Raw genomic sequence first — 25,615 nt, 5'->3', positions numbered from 1 at the left:
ATTATAAACACAAATACTTGTATCTACAATTTCTGCATGTTTTAAGTGTTTAACACCATACATATGACTGTACGAATACCACACTCACAGTTTTCATCATACTACAAAGGAATCCATAAATACAATAAAATGGAGAGCTAAAAATCTATGTTTGCATTTCATTCAATCACCATCTCTTTGCAATTGTTGGTTAAAGCTTTAAAAATTCCAAAAAGAAGTTTATGCTCCAGATGCTTTATAAAAAATGCTTTCAATTTCATTATGATTAGACCAAAAATGACTTGAGAATAATTTTTAAAACAAAACTTATTTTTCAATGAAATCTACCAGCGTAAAACGGGAAAGTTGTGCAATATAGTCACTTACAGTATCCAGGGTTAAACTCTTCCAGCAGAAGACGATAGGTCTGGCCCCCTACTAGCTGCCACATGCCATTTGATTCGCCTTTTTCCATTGCTTTTTCAATCTGAAAGACAATTAAATTATATCATCTTCACTTTTAAAACAGCTGACTTCAATTTCCTTAACTAAATATATTGTATGGATTTTGATAGTATTAGGCCTAAAAAAATTAATTACTTGGTTCTCAGGCCCGCCTGCATCTCTTTCAACAATGCGCATTACCCATTTTTATCATTTAATGAATAAAATAAAATTTCTTTCCTGCGCTCGTAGGGTGCTAAAAAAAAAAAAATGCGGAAACTCCCGACTGCATTTTAGATACCTCCGTCAGTAAAATGTTTGACAAACGTCTGGATGATACAGACACGTGAAATCAAATCGTGCTTTACATACAGTTTGGTTTGAGTAATGCCCCCCCCCCCCCCCCCCCCCCCCCCAATCTAGCCATGTTGTTGCCTTTGCCACGACATTTTGTCCAAAAAACAAAGACAAACGATTTTAGGAGAATGTTTTGGGGTTTACGATCAGCTTCCAGAGATAATCGATAATGCACCTCGCCCAAATGATGATAAAGGACGGTATGTGCTGGAATAAACTGAACAAACTCGGCAAAGTTGAGTACCATTTCAAAACGAAAGTAGAAATGCAGAAATCTGAATGGGATGTTTTGATACGTGATTTACGCCTTAAACACAAAGATGACATAGGCTTACATCAATACGCCGGTTTAGAGATACACCCGAGTTATTTCCATTTGGAGAACTCTCGTGTATAGTGAGGCGCGAAACAATTTGTTTACACGCAGGAATGGGACTAATATTCATCACTGTGTAAGTGAATGGACTCAGTAAGTTTCTCATACACTGCAAGATCACCCGAATTCGACTGATACACAAACTAAGTAAGTTATAAGTGTTTAGGGAGTAATTAAATACATAGAATTCTTATCATATCACGTTATTTCGTTGGTCATAAGTACCACATCAAAGACATTACTTGCAAATACCACATTGTTTTTATGTTTCCAATTTAGTAAAACATTTCTTTCGATAGTATTTTGTATTTCGCACATTTACATATTAAAAGAGAAGCCGCTTTTAATACATTTCATCGTCTTTCTCGCTGACTGTAGGTCCACTCTGTCCCACTTAGTCATTCAAAGTTCCACTAAATGCACCTCCTACACAGAAGAGTTTGTATCTCGAAACTGGCGTATTATGCACACATAAATAAAAACAATTTTGTTGTTTTCATCTGTCAACTTACACATGTAACAGAAATTATAATGCATCATCTGATTCACTGGGTACTATATATACTAGTTTGCTCAGATTGTGTCAAAACCCTGTGTTTTAGTGCTGGTATATTCCCTCCAATATACTTTTACTGTAAAAATGACACAGTTGAGCAAATTGAAGGGGTTTATCCCACTTGTGAAAGCTGTAGGGCTAATCACCAGTTGCAACACAAACGAAAGAATGTAGAAAATGCAAGAGAAAAAAGAAGAGATGGAAATAATATTCTTGATTTCTTTGTTCAATGATTATTGAGGACTGGATTAAAAATTGGTAGTTTTGAAATAAAAAAAAAAAAAAAAAATCCCTCATCTGCTTTTCATGAAGTAAAAAGGAAGAAAAAAAAGGCCTCTCTCCTTCATTTGTTTTTGATAAAACTGGCCTGAGAACCAAGTAATTAATTTTTTGGCCTTATTGATACATATTAGTCTATATTATGATAAATTGATTTTGATTGTTAGTTAGCGATACATACTTAGCCTGTGTGTCCACCGCTGGGTAGTATCTGTTAATGTATTTGCTTATCTTCCCTATGGAGGCCTCTTTGGGATCACACATATAGGTCAGAGCCATAGGGAAGGTGTCCTCAATCTTTGTCGGATCCCCATGCCTAGCTGCTTTGCCTCTGTCTGCACTGGTTCTAGATTTACCTGTCAATATAGAAATCACATTGGTTAGTAACATATACTATAAAAGAAGGTCAGTAACCGATCCTATAAAACAGGGTCAGTAACCGATACCATAAAAGAGGGTCAGTAACCGATACTATGAAAGAGGGTCAGTAACCGATACTATAAAAGAGAGTCAGAAACAGATACTATAAAAGAGGGTCAGTAACCGATACCATAAAAGAGGGTCAGCAACTGATACCATAAAAGAGGGTCAGTAACCGATACTGTAAAAGAGGGTCAGTAACCGATACTATAAAAGAGGGTCAGTAACTGATACTATAAAACAGGGTCAGTAACCGATACTATAAAAGAGGGTCAGTAACCGATACTATAAAAGAGGGTCAGTAACCGATACTATAAAACAGGGTCAGTAACTGATACTATAAAAGAGGGTCAGTAACAAATACTATAAAAGAAGGTCAGTAACTGATACTATAAAAGAGTGTTGCCAACGGTACAAATTCAGTGTGTGCAAATCCATGGTTCATAACATACAATAAGGCAATGTACTGCAACACAAAAGGACAACAAAATTTCAATCAGAAACATCTTCATGTATACATACATGTATATACTTTGTGCCCTTCACTTAAAGGGACATCACTCTTCAAAACATGGGTGAACCACATATAACAGAAGGGAGAAAATGCAATGAACCAGACCGGGATTCAAACCTGAGTCCCCTGAATCTCCAGTCAGGTGCTGTACCAACTGAGCTATCTGGCCATCGGTGATCAAACCGATCTGACCACCACTTTTCTCCCCCTTAGTTTTGTCTTTGTCCTCAAAGAAACACAACCCAGATACTTTTGCCCCTTTCACCTACAAGTCCAAGGGTAGTAACACCAAATGTAACAGCAAGGGAGAAAATGCAACGGGCCAGATTGGGATTCGAACCTGCCCCCCGAATCCCTAATCAGGTGTTCTACCAACTGAGCTATCTGGCCACCAGTGATAGAACTCGTCTGACCGCATCAGTAAGTTCATTATCTCAATATAGTGCAGATAGAGGGGTTGGACAGATAACAGTACATCATAATACACCCTGTCACAAGATGGGGATACCCCAAAGACAAGTAACAATACTGTTACACTGACACGGGAATATAAAAAAGACAGGGGAATGATGGTACTGGGAGTGATTATGATCATCATCCTAATAGCTACTAAATCATATATCACCTAATAGCTACTAAATCACAAATCTTCCTAAATAGCTACCAAATCACAAATCTTTCCAATAGCTACTAAATCACAAATCTTCCCAAAAGCTACCGAATCACAAATCTTCCTAAACAGCTACTAAATCACAAATCTTCCTAAATAGCTACTAAATCACAAATCTTCCTAAATAACTAGTAAATCACAAATCTTCCTAAATAGCTACTAAATCACAAATCTTCCTAAATAGCTACTAAATCACAAATCTTCCTAAATAACTAGTAAATCACAAATCTTCCTAAATAGCTACTAAATCACAAATCTTCCTAAATAACTACTAAATCACAAATCTTCCATGCACAGGAGGAAGTGAACGGCAGTAGAGAGCCACAACTCTTACACCACGAAAAAGAGCCACAACTATTACACCCCAAAAAGAGCCACAACTCTTACACCACAATAAAGAGCCAGAACTCTTACTCCAAGAAAAAGAGCCACAACTCTTACACCACGAAAAAAAAAGCCAGAACTCTCACACCACGAAAAAGAGCCAAAACTATTACACCACAAAAAAGAGCCACAACTCTTACACCACGAAAAGAGCCATAACTCTTACACCACAATAAAGAGCCACAACTCTTACACCACAAAAAAGAGCCACAACTCTTATACCACGAATAGAGCCACAACTCTTGCACCACAACTCTTACACATTGAAAAAGAGCCACAACTCTTACACCACGATAAAGAGACACAACTCTTACATCCCAATAAAGAGCCACAACTCTTACACCCCGATAACGAGCCACAACTCTTACACCCCGATAAAGAGCCACAACTCTTACACCCTGATAAAGAGCCACAACTCTTACACCAAGAAAAAGAGCCACAACTCTTATACCACGATAAAGAGCCACATCTCTCACACCATGATAAAGAGCCACAACTCTTATACCACAATAAAGAGCTAAACCTCTTACACCACAAAATCAAAATTGTATCTTTTCTAAACCATGAAAATTTTACCCCAACAAAGTTGTGTACATATCTAGGATTGACTACTGTAAAAGTGGTTATTTACGCTAGGGTTAAGTACAAGTTTTTCCACGTCCAACATTGTGTGTGTGTGTGTGTGTGTGTGTGTGGAGGGGGGGGGGGGAATACGCGGTAACTGAATATTTCAAATATTTCTAACTATAGGGGAAATTTATGCGCTAATTACATAGATGACCATGTAAATCCCCCCCCATAAATAACCTCTTTCATAGTATAAGGAAAACCTACCCCTCCTTTTCTTTTTCTTCTTGGCGGCCTTGCTGTCCTCCTCTCCCTCCTGTTCATCTTTTCCCTCTCCATCATCTTCCTCAGCTTCCTCCGACTTTCTTTTCTTCCCCCGCTTTTTGGACTTTACTTTCTCTTCCTGTCCTGAGGTCTCCGGAACTTCTCCTGTCTCTCCATTTTCTTCCTCTTCTTTCTCTTCAACTTCACCTTTCTTCAAACATAAAATTCCAAACTTCAGAAACATCTTCGTGTATCTGCTTGTTTGCTATGCTTTATGAAACCCTGCAACTTTTTATTGTGTAACTATGTACCATGTCTGAAGAGCAGGCCTAGAATTGAGTGGACTGAGTTTTTGTTGTTGGTTTTTTTGGTTTGTTTTTTAATTGCACACACATGCTGATCACTATAGGACACTCATCACAGGGCCCTAACATTTTCCCTTACCATATTCACTATTATATTTAAATAATGATGTCATTCCACCATCACATATACATGGATTTTGCTAGAATAGTCCTAAAAAGATACCACAGAAATAAACTAGATTTCTGCTTTGCTGTAGCTCTCACATAAAATATCCAGACATAAAAATTTACGTTTTTCTTTTCCTTTGGCTTCGGTTTATCTTCCTCTGCCGTGCTCTCACCAGGTACTCGGTAATAGCCACATTTCCCCGATCCTTTCACCTGAAAAATCCCATCCATTCTACAGACAACATGGTAAAATTCTGAAGACATTTCATACAAAGTGAAAACCAAGTAAACATCTATGCCAACTTCTGAAAATCCCTTAAAGGGACTGGTTCACGATTTTTGATAAAAATATTTTTTATTTTTGATGTTAAACATTAGAAATATAACTCATTTAATGTTGACAGACAAAATTTTGACCTTCTGAATGCATGAATGAAAGCAATATTTTAGCCTTAAATATGTGTTATGTAAACAAAGACTTGAGTCTTTTTATGTACCGTATATACTCGCCTATAAGTCGGATTTTTGGTCCAAAACTCCATGTCCAACTTATAGGCGCGTCCTAAGAAGATTGGTATTTTTCTTGGCGGCGTAGTGGTTTTTAAACAACTTCGACGATTATCGTGGACTACCACACAAATGATTATCGTTCACAAATTCTAGACATATTGTATTGTTTATGTATTTTAAAATTATGTATAAAGTACAAGTATTTACATATTTTTATCTAGTTAAAAATTATTTACATACCGGTAACTAATACTTTCAATTCAACTAATCTATCGTTTATCGGTATTGAATTACGAACCCGATTTAATATTGAAATATTCATATGTATACCGGTTGAAATATATTTCATAAAAGATTGAATATTGTTAACAGATAATTTAGATCATCATTCTTGATTCTTAAAAACTCTATTGTTGATACAATGAATTATACCTAAATCCCACCATAACAGTTTTTGCTAGGCGCGTGCCACTAAGTAAACAGGTGTCAGGTACTGGTAATTAGGAGACCATAATTGCTTAGGTAAACTAGGGATCATTGCCCATAATAGATCAAGGGTTGCGTTTAAACCCCAAACAGATATGGCTTGGATATTGAGCACCTTATAATTATTAATTTCTGAAAAAAATAATTTTTGAAACATAGGTAAAAACACTAGAGCATTGACTTGAAATTGTCAACCGATTCTGACAAAAACTTGTACCGACTTATAAGCGGGTTAATGGCAAATTCCTACAAAATTACCTTAAAAACTACAACCGACTTATAGGCGACTTATAGGCGGACCGACTTATAGGCGAGTATATACGGTAGACAAAGAAACAAGTGAAATATTGATTTTGTAATATAATGCATCTTAATTTTGCATAGTCACAAATTTTAACTTTTAGATGATACATTTCACCCCAAAAATGCTTGAAAAATGAAATATATAATAATTCTTTGATCGATATCCATTTCTTTTGAAAATTCTGTAAACAATAACATATCGCAATCTTTGCTTACAAAACAAATAATAATAAACTCTATAAAATGAGCTTCTGTGATAATGTATAACCTTAATTTTCATGTGAAATTTTTCAAACACATTAGACAGTAGATTTTGATCATTAAAAGTGAAAAACAAAATTTTGGGTAAAATCGTGAATCAGTCCCTTTAAAAGGATTTCATGTGTTACAAATTTTCTCATTTGATTTGACACATTACAAATATCCTCTTCAAATTTGACACATGGCACATATCCTCACAGGATATGACACATGAAAAATCTAATCCTCATTAGATTTGACAGAGCAGCAAATCCTCTTCAGATTTAATACAAAAGTTCATGTTTAGATACTAATTTTAGATGTTAATTTTATGTTTGTGTATATGTTTTAATGCAGAACCACAATGGAAACTAGCTATATGCTAATTTGTGTTATCCTGGATAAATAAAGGCTATCATTATCATTTTATTATCAAGACACTATTAACTATTTGTACATAGTAATTAGAGAGTTTAAAAGAGGTACTGCTATGCTGCCAGTATTGCTATGGCAACAAAACTTGGTCAGTCTCCTGAACGTTTGTATGTTATAGGTTAACCTACTTAAACAGTTAATTGAACCCTAAAATGTTACTATTGACAACAGCATTTTGTCCCATTACTTTGGTGATGTGTCATCATTTCACATATCGCAATAATTTGCCATGATTCCACTATCTATGTACCTATTATCAAAGGAAGAGTGTCCTATCAAAACAAATAGCTGAATATTTAAACTTGATGTTTAAATATGTACATTTTTAATGTTTTTTGTCTTTCGATACCTTTACCAATTGTAACTAGTTCTAATTGTAACGGGGACCGTTACATATGTTCCCCAAACCTCCCCCAATTAAAAAGTGATGTCCTTGTGAATCTATAGCAAAAAATCATTTTATTTTAGCCTTTAATTACATGTAGTACGTTCAATATGGTCATTTCAGTACCAAAAAAAAATGAAAGAAAGCGTTGCACGCGCATACACGCGCACGCGTGTATGATTCCGAATTTTTGTTGATGTCGTTCAACAGGCATGTGTATCATATACCCACAGTGTGAATTTCATAACGTTTCCACCAAATACAAGGAAGTTATAGCGATTTTAAAATTGTCCAATCAGAATTCAGCACACGTGCATGCACGTGCTGAGCAGTAATTCTAACCACAACAATTTGTAAGGAGTAACAAGACACACCTAAACCATTAATATCAATAGAATTTGATGAAAAACAAAAACGTTATCGTCCTTTAAAAATTGAAAATTTAAAAACGTTGCACGCGCATGCGCGTGGGCATTTTTTTCTTACACCATTATATAGATACACATATTGTCTACATATGCTGTGAATATCATCTCATTCACTTCATAAACAAGATAGTTACAAACATTTTAGTATTATCCAATCAAAATGAAGCGCACGTGCATGCGCGTGCAAATTGGTAATTTTGACCATGCAAATCAGTTAAGAGTCTCAATATCTACCTATGATATGAATTTCAAGCCATTTCAATGAACAACAAAAAAGTTAGACTGATTCCAAAGTTAGCGTACAAATTTTGTAATGCGCGTGCACGCGCATGCGTGCACGTGCTGACAAAATAAATATTATTTTTCATATGTACAAATGATATACTATCATCCTATTTAGGTTTTATATCGCTTCCTTCAATATTCTGATTTTTCCATTTTTTGTACCAAAATTGCAATGCACGTGCGCGCGCGTGCATGTATGTGCAAACAAAATGACTATCACTATGCACATCTACAAACGCTATACTATCATCCTGGAAAGTTTCATATCGATCCCTTTTGTAGTTTCTGAGAACACTACTGGACAAAAAAGTACCGGAGAAAAAGAATAATAATAATAATAATAACTAGTTCTAATTGTAACGGGGACCGTTACATATGTTCCCCAAACCTCCCCCAATTAAAAAGTGATGTCCTTGTGAATCTATAGCAAAAAATCATTTTATTTTAGCCTTTAATTACATGTAGTACGTTCAATATGGTCATTTCAGTACCAAAAAAAAAAATGAAAGAAAGCGTTTCACGCGCATACACGCGCACGATTCCGAATTTTTGTTGATGTCGTTCAACAGGCATGTGTATCATATACCCACAGTGTGAATTTCATAACGTTTCCACCAAATACAAGGAAGTTATAGCGATTTTAAAATCGTCCAATCAGAATTCAGCACACGTGCATGCACGTGCTGAGCAGTAATTCTAACCACAACAATTAGTAAGGAGTAACAAGACACATCTAAACCATTAATATCAATAGAATTTGATGAAAAACAAAAACGTTATCGTCCTTTAAAAATTGAAAATTTAAAAACGTTGCACGCGCATGCGCATGGGCATTTTTTTCTTACACCATTATATAGATACACATATTGTCTACATATGCTGTGAATATCATCTCATTCACTTCATAAACAAGATACAGTGGAACCCCGTTATTACGTTCCCCCTTTATTACGTTAGTCCGCATATTACGTTGGAATTTCAAAGCACAAAACCATTTCTTAACAAACCTATATAAAATAGACCTCGTTATTACGTTGTCCTAAGATGCCGGGACTCGGTATTACGTTGTAAAAATTCCGACGAAAACGTAATAAACCCCTAATTATTCAATAGTGATTCTCAAAATAATAAGCCATTCACACCTTGACTGCCTGAGGCAGTCACCACGTAAATTTCCTGATCTGTTTGGGGATTAGAGACGCTTGACTGATCACGCTTCGATAGATCTAGCGACATCAATACAGGTGAATACTCCGTATCGAAGCCAGTGATAAACAATTAAATAATGTTTATTTAGAAATTGTACTCTATGAAAGTTACTTCATTTTTCATATTTTGATAATCAAAGAAATAATTTCTCAACTACCTGCGTGTTCAGCATTGTGTGATTACCTTTCCTATTAAAACTCTATTTACGGACAGCTTTGGTACCAAACATGAAAGACAAGATTTATCGTAGCAATGTTAAAACCGCTTGGGTAACTTCTTGGACATAGGTGACTAAAGGAAGTGTTCAATTAAAAAATTGTCCGTTGTTTCGACATGCAGCTTTGGTGTTCGTAAATCTCGTCCATACATACACCGACCAAACTGTCTTGTGTTATCGGCCGATTCGTGCACGGCATTTACCTCTGTGAATATTCTAAAATCCCCTGATGCGAACGTGATTTTAGTGCCATCATTTAGCGTTGTAAATGAAATCTTCGTGCATCATTATATTTTTTTTATGTGGATTGCGCTTAAATTGTTCTCCGTGTTTATCGTTGGTGAGAAAAGTGTGTAAGTGTTGGGTATCGTGTGCGTTTTGTGTCTATAGTTTTGTTGTTTTTTGGATGGGATTTTTTTTTATTGCGTTGTGTATTGTGTAATTCGCGAACTTAATAAAAACGATGTTTTGTTATTTTTTTTAATACGAATGTTGAATACGAACCGGAACAAGTTATTGAGAGAAATTTACATGAACGCATTGTTTTAAAGTTGAACAAAATGGCGGTCCAAACGAATGCAGAAAAGCAACATTTATCAAAACATCCTTATGAATCCTACACCAGAAATAAAGAAAAGGGATAAGAACATGAAGAATTACGGACATTAAAGATAAGATGTAAATAAAACAAAGTATCATAGTCTTTTAAACAAAGAAACAGTAAACATATATTCACACACCCCTTCACGGAGTACCAACGGACGATATACAATTTCCAAATGATATTTTTAATGGATTTCACTGGGAACGTTTATTACGTTGCCCCCGTTATTACGTTATTTTATCGTGACAAAATGGAAAACGTAATAACGGGGTTCCACTGTAGTTACAAACGTTTTAGTATTATCCAATCAAAATGAAGCGCACGTGCATGCGCGTGCAAATTGGTAATTTTGACCATGCAAATCAGTTAAGAGTCTCAATATCTACCTATGATATGAATTTCAAGCCATTTCAATGAACAACAAAAAAGTTAGACTGATTCCAAAGTTAGCGTACAAATTTTGTAATGCGCGTGCACGCGCATGCGTGCACGTGCTGACAAAATAAATATTATTTTTCATATGTACAAATGATATACTATCATCCTATTTAGGTTTTATATCGTTTCCTTCAATATTCTGATTTTCCATTTTTTGTACCAAAATTGCAATGCACGTGCGCGCGCGTGCATGCACGTGCAGACAAAATGACTATCACTATGCACATCTACAAACGCTATACTATCATCCTGGAAAGTTTCATATCGATCCCTTTTGTAGTTTCTGAGAACACTACCGGACAAAAAAGTACCGGAGAAAAAGAATAATAATAATAATAACTAGTACTTATTGTAACGGGGACCGTTACAGATGTTCCCCAAACATTCCCCCATTTAGCAAGTGGTGTCATTTATTTCAGTACAAGTGGTTTTGACCATTGCAAACTGTGAAACATGTGAATATAGAACTCTTTTATAACGTTCAGTCCATTTCATGCTAATACAAATCAGTTATAAAGATCTGAGAGTTTTGTGCACGTACGTGCATGCACGTGCATATACATAATTCGACCATCTCGATACATTAGAAGTCTTACTATATGAGTACAAGAGAAGTTTCACAACTGTTCAATGAAAAACGAGAAATTAACGCCAACTCAAAACTACAAAGACCGAAATCAATGCACGTGCATACACGTGCGCGTGAGTACCACACAACAATTTTGTTGATGCTAATCAATAGACATTTGAACAATATACTTACTATATGAATTTGGTATCGATCGCTTCACTCTCAAGAAAGTTATTGGGATTTCAAAATCGTCCAATCAGAATTAAGCGCACGTGCATGCGCGTGCAGGGAAGTGATTTTGAGACTATTAATAAATTGACAGGCCCAAAACATACCTGTGACCTAATTTTCAAACCTATTCATTGCAATCTCAAAATGTTATAGACCAATACTCAAATTTAGACGTCAAAAATTACAATGCACGCGCATTCACGCGCACGCGATTTTGATAATGGAAAATTTGTTGTCACCATTTCACAGACATTCATATCATAGATCCTCAGGGTAAATTTGAATTCATTTCAGTTTTTAATTCAATAGTTATGACCATTTTAGTACCCGAAAAATGAAAGAAAAGCTATGCACGTGCATACACGGGCACGTGAGTATGACTCAGCATCAATGTTGATGTCATTCAATAGACATTTGATAGATATACTTACAGTATAAATTTCATATTGTTTCCATCATTTATAAGAAAGTTATGGCGATTTGAAAATCGTCCAATCAGAATTTAGCACACGTGCATGCACGTGCCGGATGGTAATTATGACTATACACTTTTGTTAAGAATATCAAGATACATATACAATACAAGTTTGAAAAGATTTTGACAAAAAACAAAAAAGTTATGGTCATTGAAAGAATTGAACCTTCAAAAGACAATGCACGTGTGTGCGCATGCGCGTTTGCAATTTTTATTACATCGATCTGTAGATATTTGACATGTCTACCTATCCTGTAAATATCATTAAATTTCCTTGATTGGCATGAATGTTATAAACGGTTTTGTATTATCCAATCAAATTGAAGCACACGTGCATGCGCGTGCAGAATTGAAATTTTGACGCTGCCAAACGGTTAAGGGTCCCATGTTATACCTACGATATAAATAGCAAACGATTTCATTGAAAAATAAAAAAGTTAGACTAATTCTAAAGTTTGTAAACAAAAACTCCAATGCACGTGCATGCACATGCATGCATTTTCAGACAAAATGACATTCGTTCCGCACATCTACATATGGTATACTATCATCCTAAAAAGGTTTCATATTGATCCCTTGAGTAGTTTCTGAGAACACTCGTGGACAAAAAAGTCCCAAGAAGAAAGAAAGAATAATAATAATAACTAGTACTTATTGTAACGGGGACCGTTACAGATGTTCCCCAAACATTCCCCCATTTAGCAAGTGGTGTCATTTATTTCAGTACAAGTGATTTTGACCATTGCAAACTGTGAAACATGTGAATATATAACTATCTTATAACGTTCAGTCCATTTCATACTAGTTCAAATCAGTTATAAAGATCTGAGAGTTTTGTGCACGTGCACGTACGTGCATATGAATAATTCAACCATCTCGATACATTAGAAGTCTTACTATATGAGTACAAGAGAAGTTTTACAACTGTTCAATGAAAAACGAGAAAATAACGGCAACTCAAAACTACAAAGACCGAAATGAATGCACGTGCATACACGTGCGCGTGAGTACCACACAACAATTTTGTTGATACTATTCAATAGACATTTGAACAATATACTTACTATATGAATTTGGTATCGATTGCTTCACTCATAAGAGAGTTATTGAGATTTCAAAATCGTCCAATCAGAATTAAGCGCACGTGCATGCACGTGCAGGGAAGTGATTTTGAGACTATTAATAAATTGAGAGGCCCAAAACATACCAGCAACCTAATTTTCAAACCTATTCATTGCAATTTCAAAATGTTATAGACCAATACTTAAATTTAGACGTCAAAAATTACAATGCACGCGCATTCACGCGCACACGTTTTTAATAATGGAAAATTTGTTGAACCATTTCATAGACATTCATATCATAGATCCTCAGGGTAAATTTGAATTCGTTTCAGTTTTTAATTCAATAGTTATGATCATTTTAGTACCCGAAAAATGAAAGAAAGGATATGCATGTGCATACACGGGCACGTGAGTATGACTCAGCATCAATGTTGATGTCATTCAATAGACATTTGATAGATATACTTACAGTATAAATTTCATATTGTTTCCATCATTTATAAGAAAGTTATGGCGATTTGAAAATCGTCCAATCAGAATTTAGCACACGTGCATGCACGTGCCGGATGGTAATTATGACTGTACACTTTTGTTAAGAATATCAAGATACATATACAAGACAAGTTTGAAAAGATTTTGACAAAAAACAAAAAGGTTATGGTCATTAAAAGAATTGAACTTTCAAATGTCAATGCACGTGCGTGCGCATGCGCGTTTTCTATTTTTATAACATAAATTTGTAGATATTTATAATCTTTACCTATCCTGTAAATAGCATCAAATTGTCTTAATTTACATGAAAGTTATAAATGGTTTTGTATTATCCAATCAAATTGAAGCACACGTGCATGCGCGTGCAGAATTGAAATTTTGACGATTCCAAACGGTTAAGGGTCTCAAGTTATACCTGCAATATAAATATCAAACGATTTCATTGAAAAATAAAAAAGTTAGATGCATTCCAAAGTTTGTAAACAAAAAATCCAATGCACGTGCATGCACATGCATGCATTTTCAGACAAAATGACATTCGTTCCGCACATCTACATATGGTATACTATCATCCTAAAAAGGTTTCATATTGATCCCTTGAGTAGTTTCTGAGAACACTCGTGGACAAAAAAGTCCCAAGAAGAAAGAAAGAATAATAATAATAACTAGTACTTATTGTAACGGGGACCGTTACAGATGTTCCCCAAACATTCCCCCATTTAGCAAGTGGTGTCATTTATTTCAGTACAAGTGATTTTGACCATTGCAAACTGTGAAACATGTGAATATATAACTATCTTATAACGTTCAGTCCATTTCATACTAGTTCAAATCAGTTATAAAGATCTGAGAGTTTTGTGCACGTGCACGTACGTGCATATGAATAATTCAACCATCTCGATACATTAGAAGTCTTACTATATGAGTACAAGAGAAGTTTTACAACTGTTCAATGAAAAACGAGAAAATAACGGCAACTCAAAACTACAAAGACCGAAATGAATGCACGTGCATACACGTGCGCGTGAGTACCACACAACAATTTTGTTGATACTATTCAATAGACATTTGAACAATATACTTACTATATGAATTTGGTATCGATTGCTTCACTCATAAGAGAGTTATTGAGATTTCAAAATCGTCCAATCAGAATTAAGCGCACGTGCAGGGAAGTGATTTTGAGACTATTAATAAATTGAGAGGCCCAAAACATACCAGCAACCTAATTTTCAAACCTATTCATTGCAATTTCAAAATGTTATAGACCAATACTTAAATTTAGACGTCAAAAATTACAATGCACGCGCATTCACGCGCACACGTTTTTAATAATGGAAAATTTGTTGAACCATTTCATAGACATTCATATCATAGATCCTCAGGGTAAATTTGAATTCGTTTCAGTTTTTAATTCAATAGTTATGATCATTTTAGTACCCGAAAAATGAAAGAAAGGATATGCATGTGCATACACGGGCACGTGAGTATGACTCAGCATCAATGTTGATGTCATTCAATAGACATTTGATAGATATACTTACAGTATAAATTTCATATTGTTTCCATCATTTATAAGAAAGTTATGGCGATTTGAAAATCGTCCAATCAGAATTTAGCACACGTGCATGCACGTGCCGGATGGTAATTATGACTGTACACTTTTGTTAAGAATATCAAGATACATATACAAGACAAGTTTGAAAAGATTTTGACAAAAAACAAAAAGGTTATGGTCATTAAAAGAATTGAACTTTCAAATGTCAATGCACGTGCGTGCGCATGCGCGTTTTCTATTTTTATAACATAAATTTGTAGATATTTATAATCTTTACCTATCCTGTAAATAGCATCAAATTGTCTTAATTTACATGAAAGTTATAAATGGTTTTGTATTATCCAATCAAATTGAAGCACACGTGCATGCGCGTGCAGAATTGAAATTTTGACGATTCCAAACGGTTAAGGGTCTCAAGTTATACCTGCAATATAAATATCAAACGATTTCATTGAAAAATAAAAAAGTTAGATGCATTCCAAAGTTTGTAAACAAAAAATCCAATGCACGTGCATGCACATGCATGCATTTTCAGACAAAATGACGTTCGTTCCGCACATCTACAAAGAGTATTCTATCATCCTAAAAAGGTTTCGTCTTGATCCCTTCAGTAGTTTCTGAGAACACTCGTGGACAAAAAAGGGTGACAAGAATAAAGAAAGAATAATAATAATAATAAGAAGAAGAAACAGAGTAAAACCAATATGTTCCCAAACTTTGTTTGGGGAACATAATAACTAGTACTTATTGTAACGGGGACCGTTACAGATGTTCCCCAAACATTCCCCCATTTAGCAAGTGGTGTCATTTATTTCAGTACAAGTGGTTTTGACCATTGCAAAAAGTGAAACATGTGAATATATAACTATTTTATAACGTTCAGTCCATTTCATGCTAATACAAATCAGTTATACAGATCTGAGAGTTTTGTGCACGTGCACGTACGTGCATGCACGTGCTTATACATAATTCGACCATCTCGATACATTAGAAGTCTTACTATATGAGTACAAGAGAAGTTTCACAACTGTTCAATGAAAAACGAGAAATTAACGCCAACTCAAAACTACAAAGACCGAAATCAATGCACGTGCATACACGTGCACGTGAGTACCACACAAGAATTTTGTTGATGCCAATCAATAGACATTTGAACAATATACTTACTATATGAATTTGGTATCGATCGCTTCACTCTTGAGAAAGTTATTGGGATTTCAAAATTGTCCAATCAGAATTAAGCGCACGTGCATGCGCGTGCAGGGAAGTGATTTTGAGACTATTAATAAATTGAGAGGCCCAAAACATACCTGCAACCTAATTTTCAAATCTATTCATTGCAATCTCAAAATGTTATAGACCAATACTCAAATTTAGACGTCAAAAATTACAATGCACGCGCATTCACGCGCATGCGATTTTGATAATGGAAAATTTGTTGACACCATTTCACAGACATTCATATCATAGATCGTCAGGGTAAATTTGAATTCATTTCAGTTTTTAATTCAATAGTTATGACCATTTTAGTACCCGAAAAATGAAAGAAAAGCTATGCACGTGCATACACGGGCACGTGAGTATGACTTAGCATCAATGTTGATGTCATTCAATAGACATTTGATAGATATACTTACAGTATAAATTTCATATTGTTTCCATCATTTATAAGAAAGTTATGGCGATTTGAAAATCGTCCAATCAGAATTTAGCACACGTGCATGCACGTGCCAGATGGTAATTATGACTGTACACTTTTGTTAAGAATATCAAGATACATATACAATACAAGTTTGAAAAGATTTTGACAAAAAACAAAAAAGTTAGGGTCATTGAAAGAATTGAACCTTCAAAAGACAATGCACGTGCGTGCGCATGCGCGTTTGCAATTTTTATTACATCGATCTGTAGATATTTGACATGTCTACCTATCCTGTAAAAATCATTAAATTTCCTTGATTGGCATGAATGATATAAACAGTTTTGTATTATCCAATCAAATTGAAGCACACGTGCATGCGCGTGCAGAATTGAAATTTTGACGATGCCAAACAGTTAAGGGTCCCTTGTTATACCTACGATATAAATAGCAAACGATTTCATTGAAAAATAAAAAAGTTAGACTGATTCCAAAGTTGGTAAACAAAAAATCCAATGCACGTGCATGCACATGCATGCATTTTCAGACAAAATGACATTCGTTCCGCACATCTACATATGCTATACTATCATCCTAAAAAGGTTTCATATTGATCCCTTGAGTAGTTTCTGAGAACACTCGTGGACAAAAAAGTCCCAAGAAGAAAGAAAGAATAATAATAATAACTAGTACTTATTGTAACGGGGACCGTTACAGATGTTCCCCAAACATTCCCCCATTTAGCAAGTGGTGTCATTTATTTCAGTACAAGTGATTTTGACCATTGCAAACTGTGAAACATGTGAATATATAACTATCTTATAACGTTCAGTCCATTTCATACTAGTTCAAATCAGTTATAAAGATCTGAGAGTTTTGTGCACGTGCACGTACGTGCATATGAATAATTCAACCATCTCGATACATTAGAAGTCTTACTATATGAGTACAAGAGAAGTTTTACAACTGTTCAATGAAAAACGAGAAAATAACGGCAACTCAAAACTACAAAGACCGAAATGAATGCACGTGCATACACGTGCGCGTGAGTACCACACAACAATTTTGTTGATACTATTCAATAGACATTTGAACAATATACTTACTATATGAATTTGGTATCGATTGCTTCACTCATAAGAGAGTTATTGAGATTTCAAAATCGTCCAATCAGAATTAAGCGCACGTGCAGGGAAGTGATTTTGAGACTATTAATAAATTGAGAGGCCCAAAACATACCAGCAACCTAATTTTCAAACCTATTCATTGCAATTTCAAAATGTTATAGACCAATACTTAAATTTAGACGTCAAAAATTACAATGCACGCGCATTCACGCGCACACGTTTTTAATAATGGAAAATTTGTTGAACCATTTCATAGACATTCATATCATAGATCCTCAGGGTAAATTTGAATTCGTTTCAGTTTTTAATTCAATAGTTATGATCATTTTAGTACCCGAAAAATGAAAGAAAGGATATGCATGTGCATACACGGGCACGTGAGTATGACTCAGCATCAATGTTGATGTCATTCAATAGACATTTGATAGATATACTTACAGTATAAATTTCATATTGTTTCCATCATTTATAAGAAAGTTATGGCGATTTGAAAATCGTCCAATCAGAATTTAGCACACGTGCATGCACGTGCCGGATGGTAATTATGACTGTACACTTTTGTTAAGAATATCAAGATACATATACAAGACAAGTTTGAAAAGATTTTGACAAAAAACAAAAAGGTTATGGTCATTAAAAGAATTGAACTTTCAAATGTCAATGCACGTGCGTGCGCATGCGCGTTTTCTATTTTTATAACATAAATTTGTAGATATTTATAATCTTTACCTATCCTGTAAATAGCATCAAATTGTCTTAATTTACATGAAAGTTATAAATGGTTTTGTATTATCCAATCAAATTGAAGCACACGTGCATGCGCGTGCAGAATTGAAATTTTGACGATTCCAAACGGTTAAGGGTCTCAAGTTATACCTGCAATATAAATATCAAACGATTTCATTGAAAAATAAAAAAGTTAGATGCATTCCAAAGTTTGTAAACAAAAAATCCAATGCACGTGCATGCACATGCATGCATTTTCAGACAAAATGACGTTCGTTCCGCACATCTACAAAGAGTATTCTATCATCCTAAAAAGGTTTCGTCTTGATCCCTTCAGTAGTTTCTGAGAACACTCGTGGACAAAAAAGGGTGACAAGAATAAAGAAAGAATAATAATAATAATAAGAAGAAGAAACAGAGTAAAACCAATATGTTCCCAAACTTTGTTTGGGGAACATAATAACTAGTACTTATTGTAACGGGGACCGTTACAGATGTTCCCCAAACATTCCCCCATTTAGCAAGTGGTGTCATTTATTTCAGTACAAGTGGTTTTGACCATTGCAAAAAGTGAAACATGTGAATATATAACTATTTTATAACGTTCAGTCCATTTCATGCTAATACAAATCAGTTATACAGATCTGAGAGTTTTGTGCACGTGCACGTACGTGCATGCACGTGCTTATACATAATTCGACCATCTCGATACATTAGAAGTCTTACTATATGAGTACAAGAGAAGTTTCACAACTGTTCAATGAAAAACGAGAAATTAACGCCAACTCAAAACTACAAAGACCGAAATCAATGCACGTGCATACACGTGCACGTGAGTACCACACAAGAATTTTGTTGATGCCAATCAATAGACATTTGAACAATATACTTACTATATGAATTTGGTATCGATCGCTTCACTCTTGAGAAAGTTATTGGGATTTCAAAATTGTCCAATCAGAATTAAGCGCACGTGCATGCGCGTGCAGGGAAGTGATTTTGAGACTATTAATAAATTGACAGGCCCAAAACATACCTGCAACCTAATTTTCAAATCTATTCATTGCAATCTCAAAATGTTATAGACCAATACTCAAATTTAGACGTCAAAAATTACAATGCACGCGCATTCACGCGCATGCGATTTTGATAATGGAAAATTTGTTGACACCATTTCACAGACATTCATATCATAGATCGTCAGGGTAAATTTGAATTCATTTCAGTTTTTAATTCAATAGTTATGACCATTTTAGTACCCGAAAAATGAAAGAAAAGCTATGCACGTGCATACACGGGCACGTGAGTATGACTTAGCATCAATGTTGATGTCATTCAATAGACATTTGATAGATATACTTACAGTATAAATTTCATATTGTTTCCATCATTTATAAGAAAGTTATGGCGATTTGAAAATCGTCCAATCAGAATTTAGCACACGTGCATGCACGTGCCAGATGGTAATTATGACTGTACACTTTTGTTAAGAATATCAAGATACATATACAATACAAGTTTGAAAAGATTTTGACAAAAAACAAAAAAGTTAGGGTCATTGAAAGAATTGAACCTTCAAAAGACAATGCACGTGCGTGCGCATGCGCGTTTGCAATTTTTATTACATCGATCTGTAGATATTTGACATGTCTACCTATCCTGTAAAAATCATTAAATTTCCTTGATTGGCATGAATGATATAAACAGTTTTGTATTATCCAATCAAATTGAAGCACACGTGCATGCGCGTGCAGAATTGAAATTTTGACGATGCCAAACAGTTAAGGGTCCCTTGTTATACCTACGATATAAATAGCAAACGATTTCATTGAAAAATAAAAAAGTTAGACTGATTCCAAAGTTGGTAAACAAAAAATCCAATGCACGTGCATGCACATGCATGCATTTTCAGACAAAATGACATTCGTTCCGCACATCTACATATGCTATACTATCATCCTAAAAAGGTTTCATATTGATCCCTTGAGTAGTTTCTGAGAACACTCGTGGACAAAAAAGTCCCAAGAAGAAAGAAAGAATAATAATAATAATAAGAAGAAGAAGAAACAGAGTAAAACCAATATGTTCCCAAACTTCGTTTGGGGAACATAATAAGAAACAGAGTAAAACCAATATGTTCCCAAACTTCGTTTGGGGAACATAATAAGAAGAAACAGAGTAAAAACAATATGTTCCCAAACTTTGTTTGGGGAACATAATAAGAAACAGAGTAAAAACAATATGTTCCCAAACTTTGTTTGGGGAACATAATAAGAAACAGAGTAAAAACAATATGTTCCCAAACTTTGTTTGGGGAACATAATAACAGTCATTTCTTCATCAATGCATTGTGAACAACGTGCATATAATCTTGATAAATTTAGTGCATATATTCTAATGGCTGGGAATTCTAACAGAAATGACAGTAAAGTGTAAATATAAACCCGACACCCACAGGCCTTATCAGTCATCTGAGTACTAGCGAAAAGGTATCACTACTCCCAAGGGCTATGAAATCTAGAAAAAAAATTCCTGTTCTGAATATCTAAGCTAAATTCTAATGTTCAGTAACCGTATAAAACAAGATGTGTTCTTAAAACTTCACTGCCCTCAAAAGCACATACACTGATGAAAGGCTTTACATAATATAATATGTGTATTAACATTAAAACATCAAAAGATATGACTAATTTGGACCCATCCTAGAGTCAAAACCCTGGGTTGTGAAATTCACCTTTTTTGTACATCCTTTACTGCTATTCCTAAGTATGCATTTATATTTTATATAGTATTAGCAAACTTGCACATATATACTATATACTAAGTTTGGCCCCACCCTGGGGTCAGAACCCCTACCCCGGGGATCATGAAATTTATAATTTTGGTAGAGGCCTTCCTGCTCTACATCACTATGCATTTAGTTGTTGTTGTTTTTTTTTTACACATCTGTCGTTCTTGAGAAGAGGATTTTTGAAAATTGGTCAATTTTGGGCAGTTTTTGCATAGCGCCCCAGGATGGCAGAGTCCTGAAATTTACAATTTATGTCCCCCTTGTCCTAAATATGCTTCATACCAAATTTCAAAAGAATTGGACTGGTAGTTATCAAGAAGAAGTTCAAAATGTTCAATTGATAACGCAGGACGACGGATGACAACTAATTTCATTTTTGAAAATTATATAAAAATATATATCACTACCTTGTGTACACAAAGTAGTACCCGGTAGCAGCTTCGCAGATCGTCACTTGGAAATTTAGGACACAAGTCCTGGCACAGCTTTTAGTTACATAATACCGCTGTTTTACGCAACTCAAATCAAAAGACAAATGAGCTTACCAGAATGATGCTTCCGTATCGGACACCTCTATCCAGCGCGTTGAGAAGTTTGTTCGGGTAGGTCTCGACCTGCAGAGCTGGATACTTGGATCCTACTTTCTGTTTCAAGTTGAAAAATCTCAACCCCTTGTTCTTCATTGTGTTAAGGAAATCAAGGAGTGCATGTACTTTATTTCTTAAACATATCCATGAAATGAAAATCAAGGAAATCAAGGAGTACTTTATTTCTTAAACATATCCATGAAATGAAAAAATCTTAAGTTTGAGTTTTCCTTAATTTGAGCAGTCTATATTTGAGTAAAATCTCAGACTTAAGTCCAAGTTTTGACTTGGTTATTTTTTTGAGAGTCCAGGTCTGGATTTCTAGGTTTTGAAAAGGTTGAGTACCAGAATCTTTTACAAGTCTCAGTATATTTTCAGGAGTCCAGGCCCCATAGTCATACTCTTATTCTGGCCCCGAGTACGTACTCAGCAGAGTACCGTGCTCAATTCGAGGTTATAAAACAGTTGGAGTATGTTCTCCACTGAGTCAAGCTCAAAGCGTTATCATTTTAAAGTTGCATTGGGATGCAGGTGCAAAGGAATTTAATCAAATGGCAAACTGCATGTCATTGAATGCAACTAAGAAATGATCTTTTTTCATACCCTACACATTTGTATACATTACCAGTATATAATTTCGAAGTAATATTGCAATGATAAAAAAACAAAATTGAATGTATCTTTCTATTGTTTAGCTACAGAAAAGATAGCCTTTAATAAGAGATCTACGAGACAGAATGGTGGTGGTCCAGCACCTCCTTCCTTGACACCTGGAGAAGAGGTCATTGCCAACTCCCTCGAAGGGAAGCCCAATGTTGCTGGGTTTGAAGGAGAAACTGACACTGATGGTACAAATTATAATTTACATGCATTTACCTAATCAACTTATCTTATATCAAATGTTCAAACAAATATATTGTACTTTACATTTGACTAAATTTTACAAAATAAGTAATCCTCCAACAATTATAGAACCTGTAGCCAACAAGACCACAGAAAAAACATCCAAGAGACCTCTGAAAAGAAGTAAGTATATAACTATATATGATGCTCGATCTTCATAATACTGAAAAGGGTGCATATGAAGTGTTCAGAGATGACTTTTATAAGCAGTGCCATAAACATCTTGGATCTCTGTGTATTTTAAAAACAACCATTTTGGTAACTATATACACTCTTTCAGAATCGAGAAATCCACAAGCAGAGGAATTAGAAAGATTAACAGCAGAAAACATTAAACTAGATAACCAACGACTGGAATGGGAAATAATGAAGCTGAAAAAAGAAACTGAAAAAATTTCAGAGGAAATTACTTACATCAAAAAGAAAAAAGTACACCATATTCAAGCTATTGAGTGCCCAGAATGCTTAGAAAATTGGAAATGGGGTTTGGTTATTTAGAACTTTGCTTTTTGAAATATTTCCCATGAAATTTTTGACATGGTGAAATGTTTAAATAGATATTAAATTCTAAATGAGTTAATGTTATACTTTCCTTTATGATAATATATTCCATTCTGGCCTTATTCATTGATTTATCATTTGAAATCATCAAAAGAACAATATACAAAGATATAGTATCCATTATCAGAATAAGGTAAGTCATACTGTATTTAAAGGGGGGGGGGGGGGCTCTTAATTTTGGGAGTTAAATAAAGTCCCAAGGGGCACTTACAGGGGTAGGGGCACTCAATAGAATGAGTACAGTATGTTCAGCATAAGATGCAAACAGAATTCCCACCCTCCCTTAATGAGTCTTAAATGTATACCTGTTGAATTCTCTCTCTCTCTCCAGTCTTCCACGTTAACCGGTGGCCCATGCCCGAGGCCAGTAAAATCGGGATCAGGCTTCTAAAAATATTTAACCCAGGAGTCTGGCGGGCCTGTAAATGTTTTATTGTATGTTTTGTATATATTATAAGTACAGCGTGATATTGACTCAGACTTTGTCATGACTTAGCAGTGAAATTTCGCATCGAAAAACGATCAACCAAGCTGCCTTTTCTGAAGTATAGGGAGGCACAGGCACTGGAAGTTAATGTAAATATATAGTATGTGCATGTATAAAAAATACATGCACATACTACATATTTACATTAACTTCCAGTGCCCATGTAGGGAGGGGGCTCGTCTGTGAAATTCAAAATTTTACAATCACAACCATCAGATCCAAATAAAACAAAAACCGGTCGTACAAGGAGAAAAGAGAATGAAAATTCATGCCCCATTGGACCGAGGGTGGGTCTTTGCTAAGATTTAATTCTGGAGAAAACAAAATGTTTTGTACGTGGTGTTTACAAAACAAAGTAGAACATGAGCTGCTGATGACATCTGCGAGATTAATATGTTGAAAAATAAAATAAGATATAATCCTTTTAATGTCAGTTGTTCTCTAACAATGATCATCTTGATATGTATTTTCCTACAGTATAACATGCATGTATCTATAGTGTAGAATCGGCATGCAGCACCTTGCAAATGACAAGTGGTCAAATTAGAAAAAAAACATTTTGGGCCATTAAAATATTGTTCAGGCTTGCAAAATTATTATACTGGGAGGCCTGAAGGGCCTGTGCTTCACAAAGTTTTTCGTGAAGACTGTCTCTCTCTCTCTCTCTCTCTCTCTCTCTCTCTCTCTCTGCTTCCAGCTTGAATATACACCATAATTATCCCGTTTTAATATTCAGTACATATATTTGTATTTTTAAAATTTTTTTTACAATCTTAACTTGTGCAGTGAAAATTAATCGCCTGTGTGCGGCCATTTTTGTTTAAAGACAACACTTGAGATGAGATGCTTTGATGCATACTTAAAAATTCTTGAGTACAACCTCCACTGGAGTTTGAGTTTGAGTTTAATACAGTTTTATAACCATGACTTCAGAGTTTGAATTTAATACAGTTTTATAACCATGACTTCAGAGTTTGAATTTAATAAAGTTTTATAACCATTACTTCAGAGTTTGAGTTTAATAGACTTTTATAGCCACGACTTCAGAGTTTGAGTTTAATAAAGCTTTATAGCCACGACTTCAGAGTTTGAATAAGAACTCTGAGTACAGAATTGGGAGTTTGACTACGTACTCTATAAGTTTAATAACCTCGGGACCAGAAGTTGTTGTCTTCTTTTCTTTCTTTTTTTTTTAAATTCAGAATCAAATAAATCCTTTAAAGGGACATGGACACGATTTGCATTGAAAACTTTCAAATCTTATTTTTTCATTTTTAACGTTTAGAATGCTTAACTAAGGTGTTTCTAATGGTCAACAAAAATTTGAGTGTCAGTTGTCAAGGTATGTGGGAGATACAGAGCTCACAATTCTTTGTTATGTAAACAAGGCTCGTGCCATGTTTTTGTTTACAAGGGTTCTAAATTACCTCATGTGCGTAAGTCCGAGACTAGTAAACAAGAGGCCCATGGGCCACATCGCTCACCTGAGTCACCTTGGTCCATATCAGAAGATTTTCCATATCTATTTGCATGTAAAACCGTAGTCCTTATTATGGCCCCAAACCTTCCCCTGGAGGCCA

General features: G+C 35.0%; 2 protein-coding genes across 3 annotated transcripts in view; one reads left to right on the top strand and one right to left on the bottom strand.

Annotated features, from left to right (window-relative positions):
• Positions 1–23,655, top strand: part of LOC125671317 (leucine-rich melanocyte differentiation-associated protein-like) — a 49,322-nt gene extending 25,667 nt beyond the window's left edge. Inside the window, exons 7-9 of one of the 2 annotated variants that reach the window (XR_008802297.1) lie at positions 22,780–22,932; positions 23,057–23,110; positions 23,268–23,647. The gene's annotated coding sequence lies outside the window, so the exon portion shown is untranslated. Of the gene's footprint in view, positions 1–22,779 lie in introns of both variants that reach the window. The other variant, XM_056162231.1, reaches the window with a different exon arrangement.
• LOC125671315 (heterochromatin protein 1-binding protein 3-like) overlaps positions 1–25,615 on the bottom strand; it is a 52,527-nt gene that overhangs the window by 7,896 nt on the left and 19,016 nt on the right. The window contains exons 5-9 of the mRNA XM_056162232.1: positions 22,043–22,174; positions 5,407–5,496; positions 4,814–5,021; positions 2,169–2,347; positions 367–466 (exon numbers count right to left, since the gene is read on the bottom strand). Coding sequence (XP_056018207.1) covers positions 367–466; positions 2,169–2,347; positions 4,814–5,021; positions 5,407–5,496; positions 22,043–22,174 — 709 coding nt within the window. The remainder of the gene's footprint in view (positions 1–366; positions 467–2,168; positions 2,348–4,813; positions 5,022–5,406; positions 5,497–22,042; positions 22,175–25,615) is intronic.

This window comes from Ostrea edulis, chromosome 4, assembly GCF_947568905.1.
Source record: "Ostrea edulis chromosome 4, xbOstEdul1.1, whole genome shotgun sequence".
Classification (NCBI taxonomy): domain Eukaryota; kingdom Metazoa; phylum Mollusca; class Bivalvia; order Ostreida; family Ostreidae; genus Ostrea; species Ostrea edulis.
This window is presented reverse-complemented; position numbering and strand designations above follow the sequence as displayed.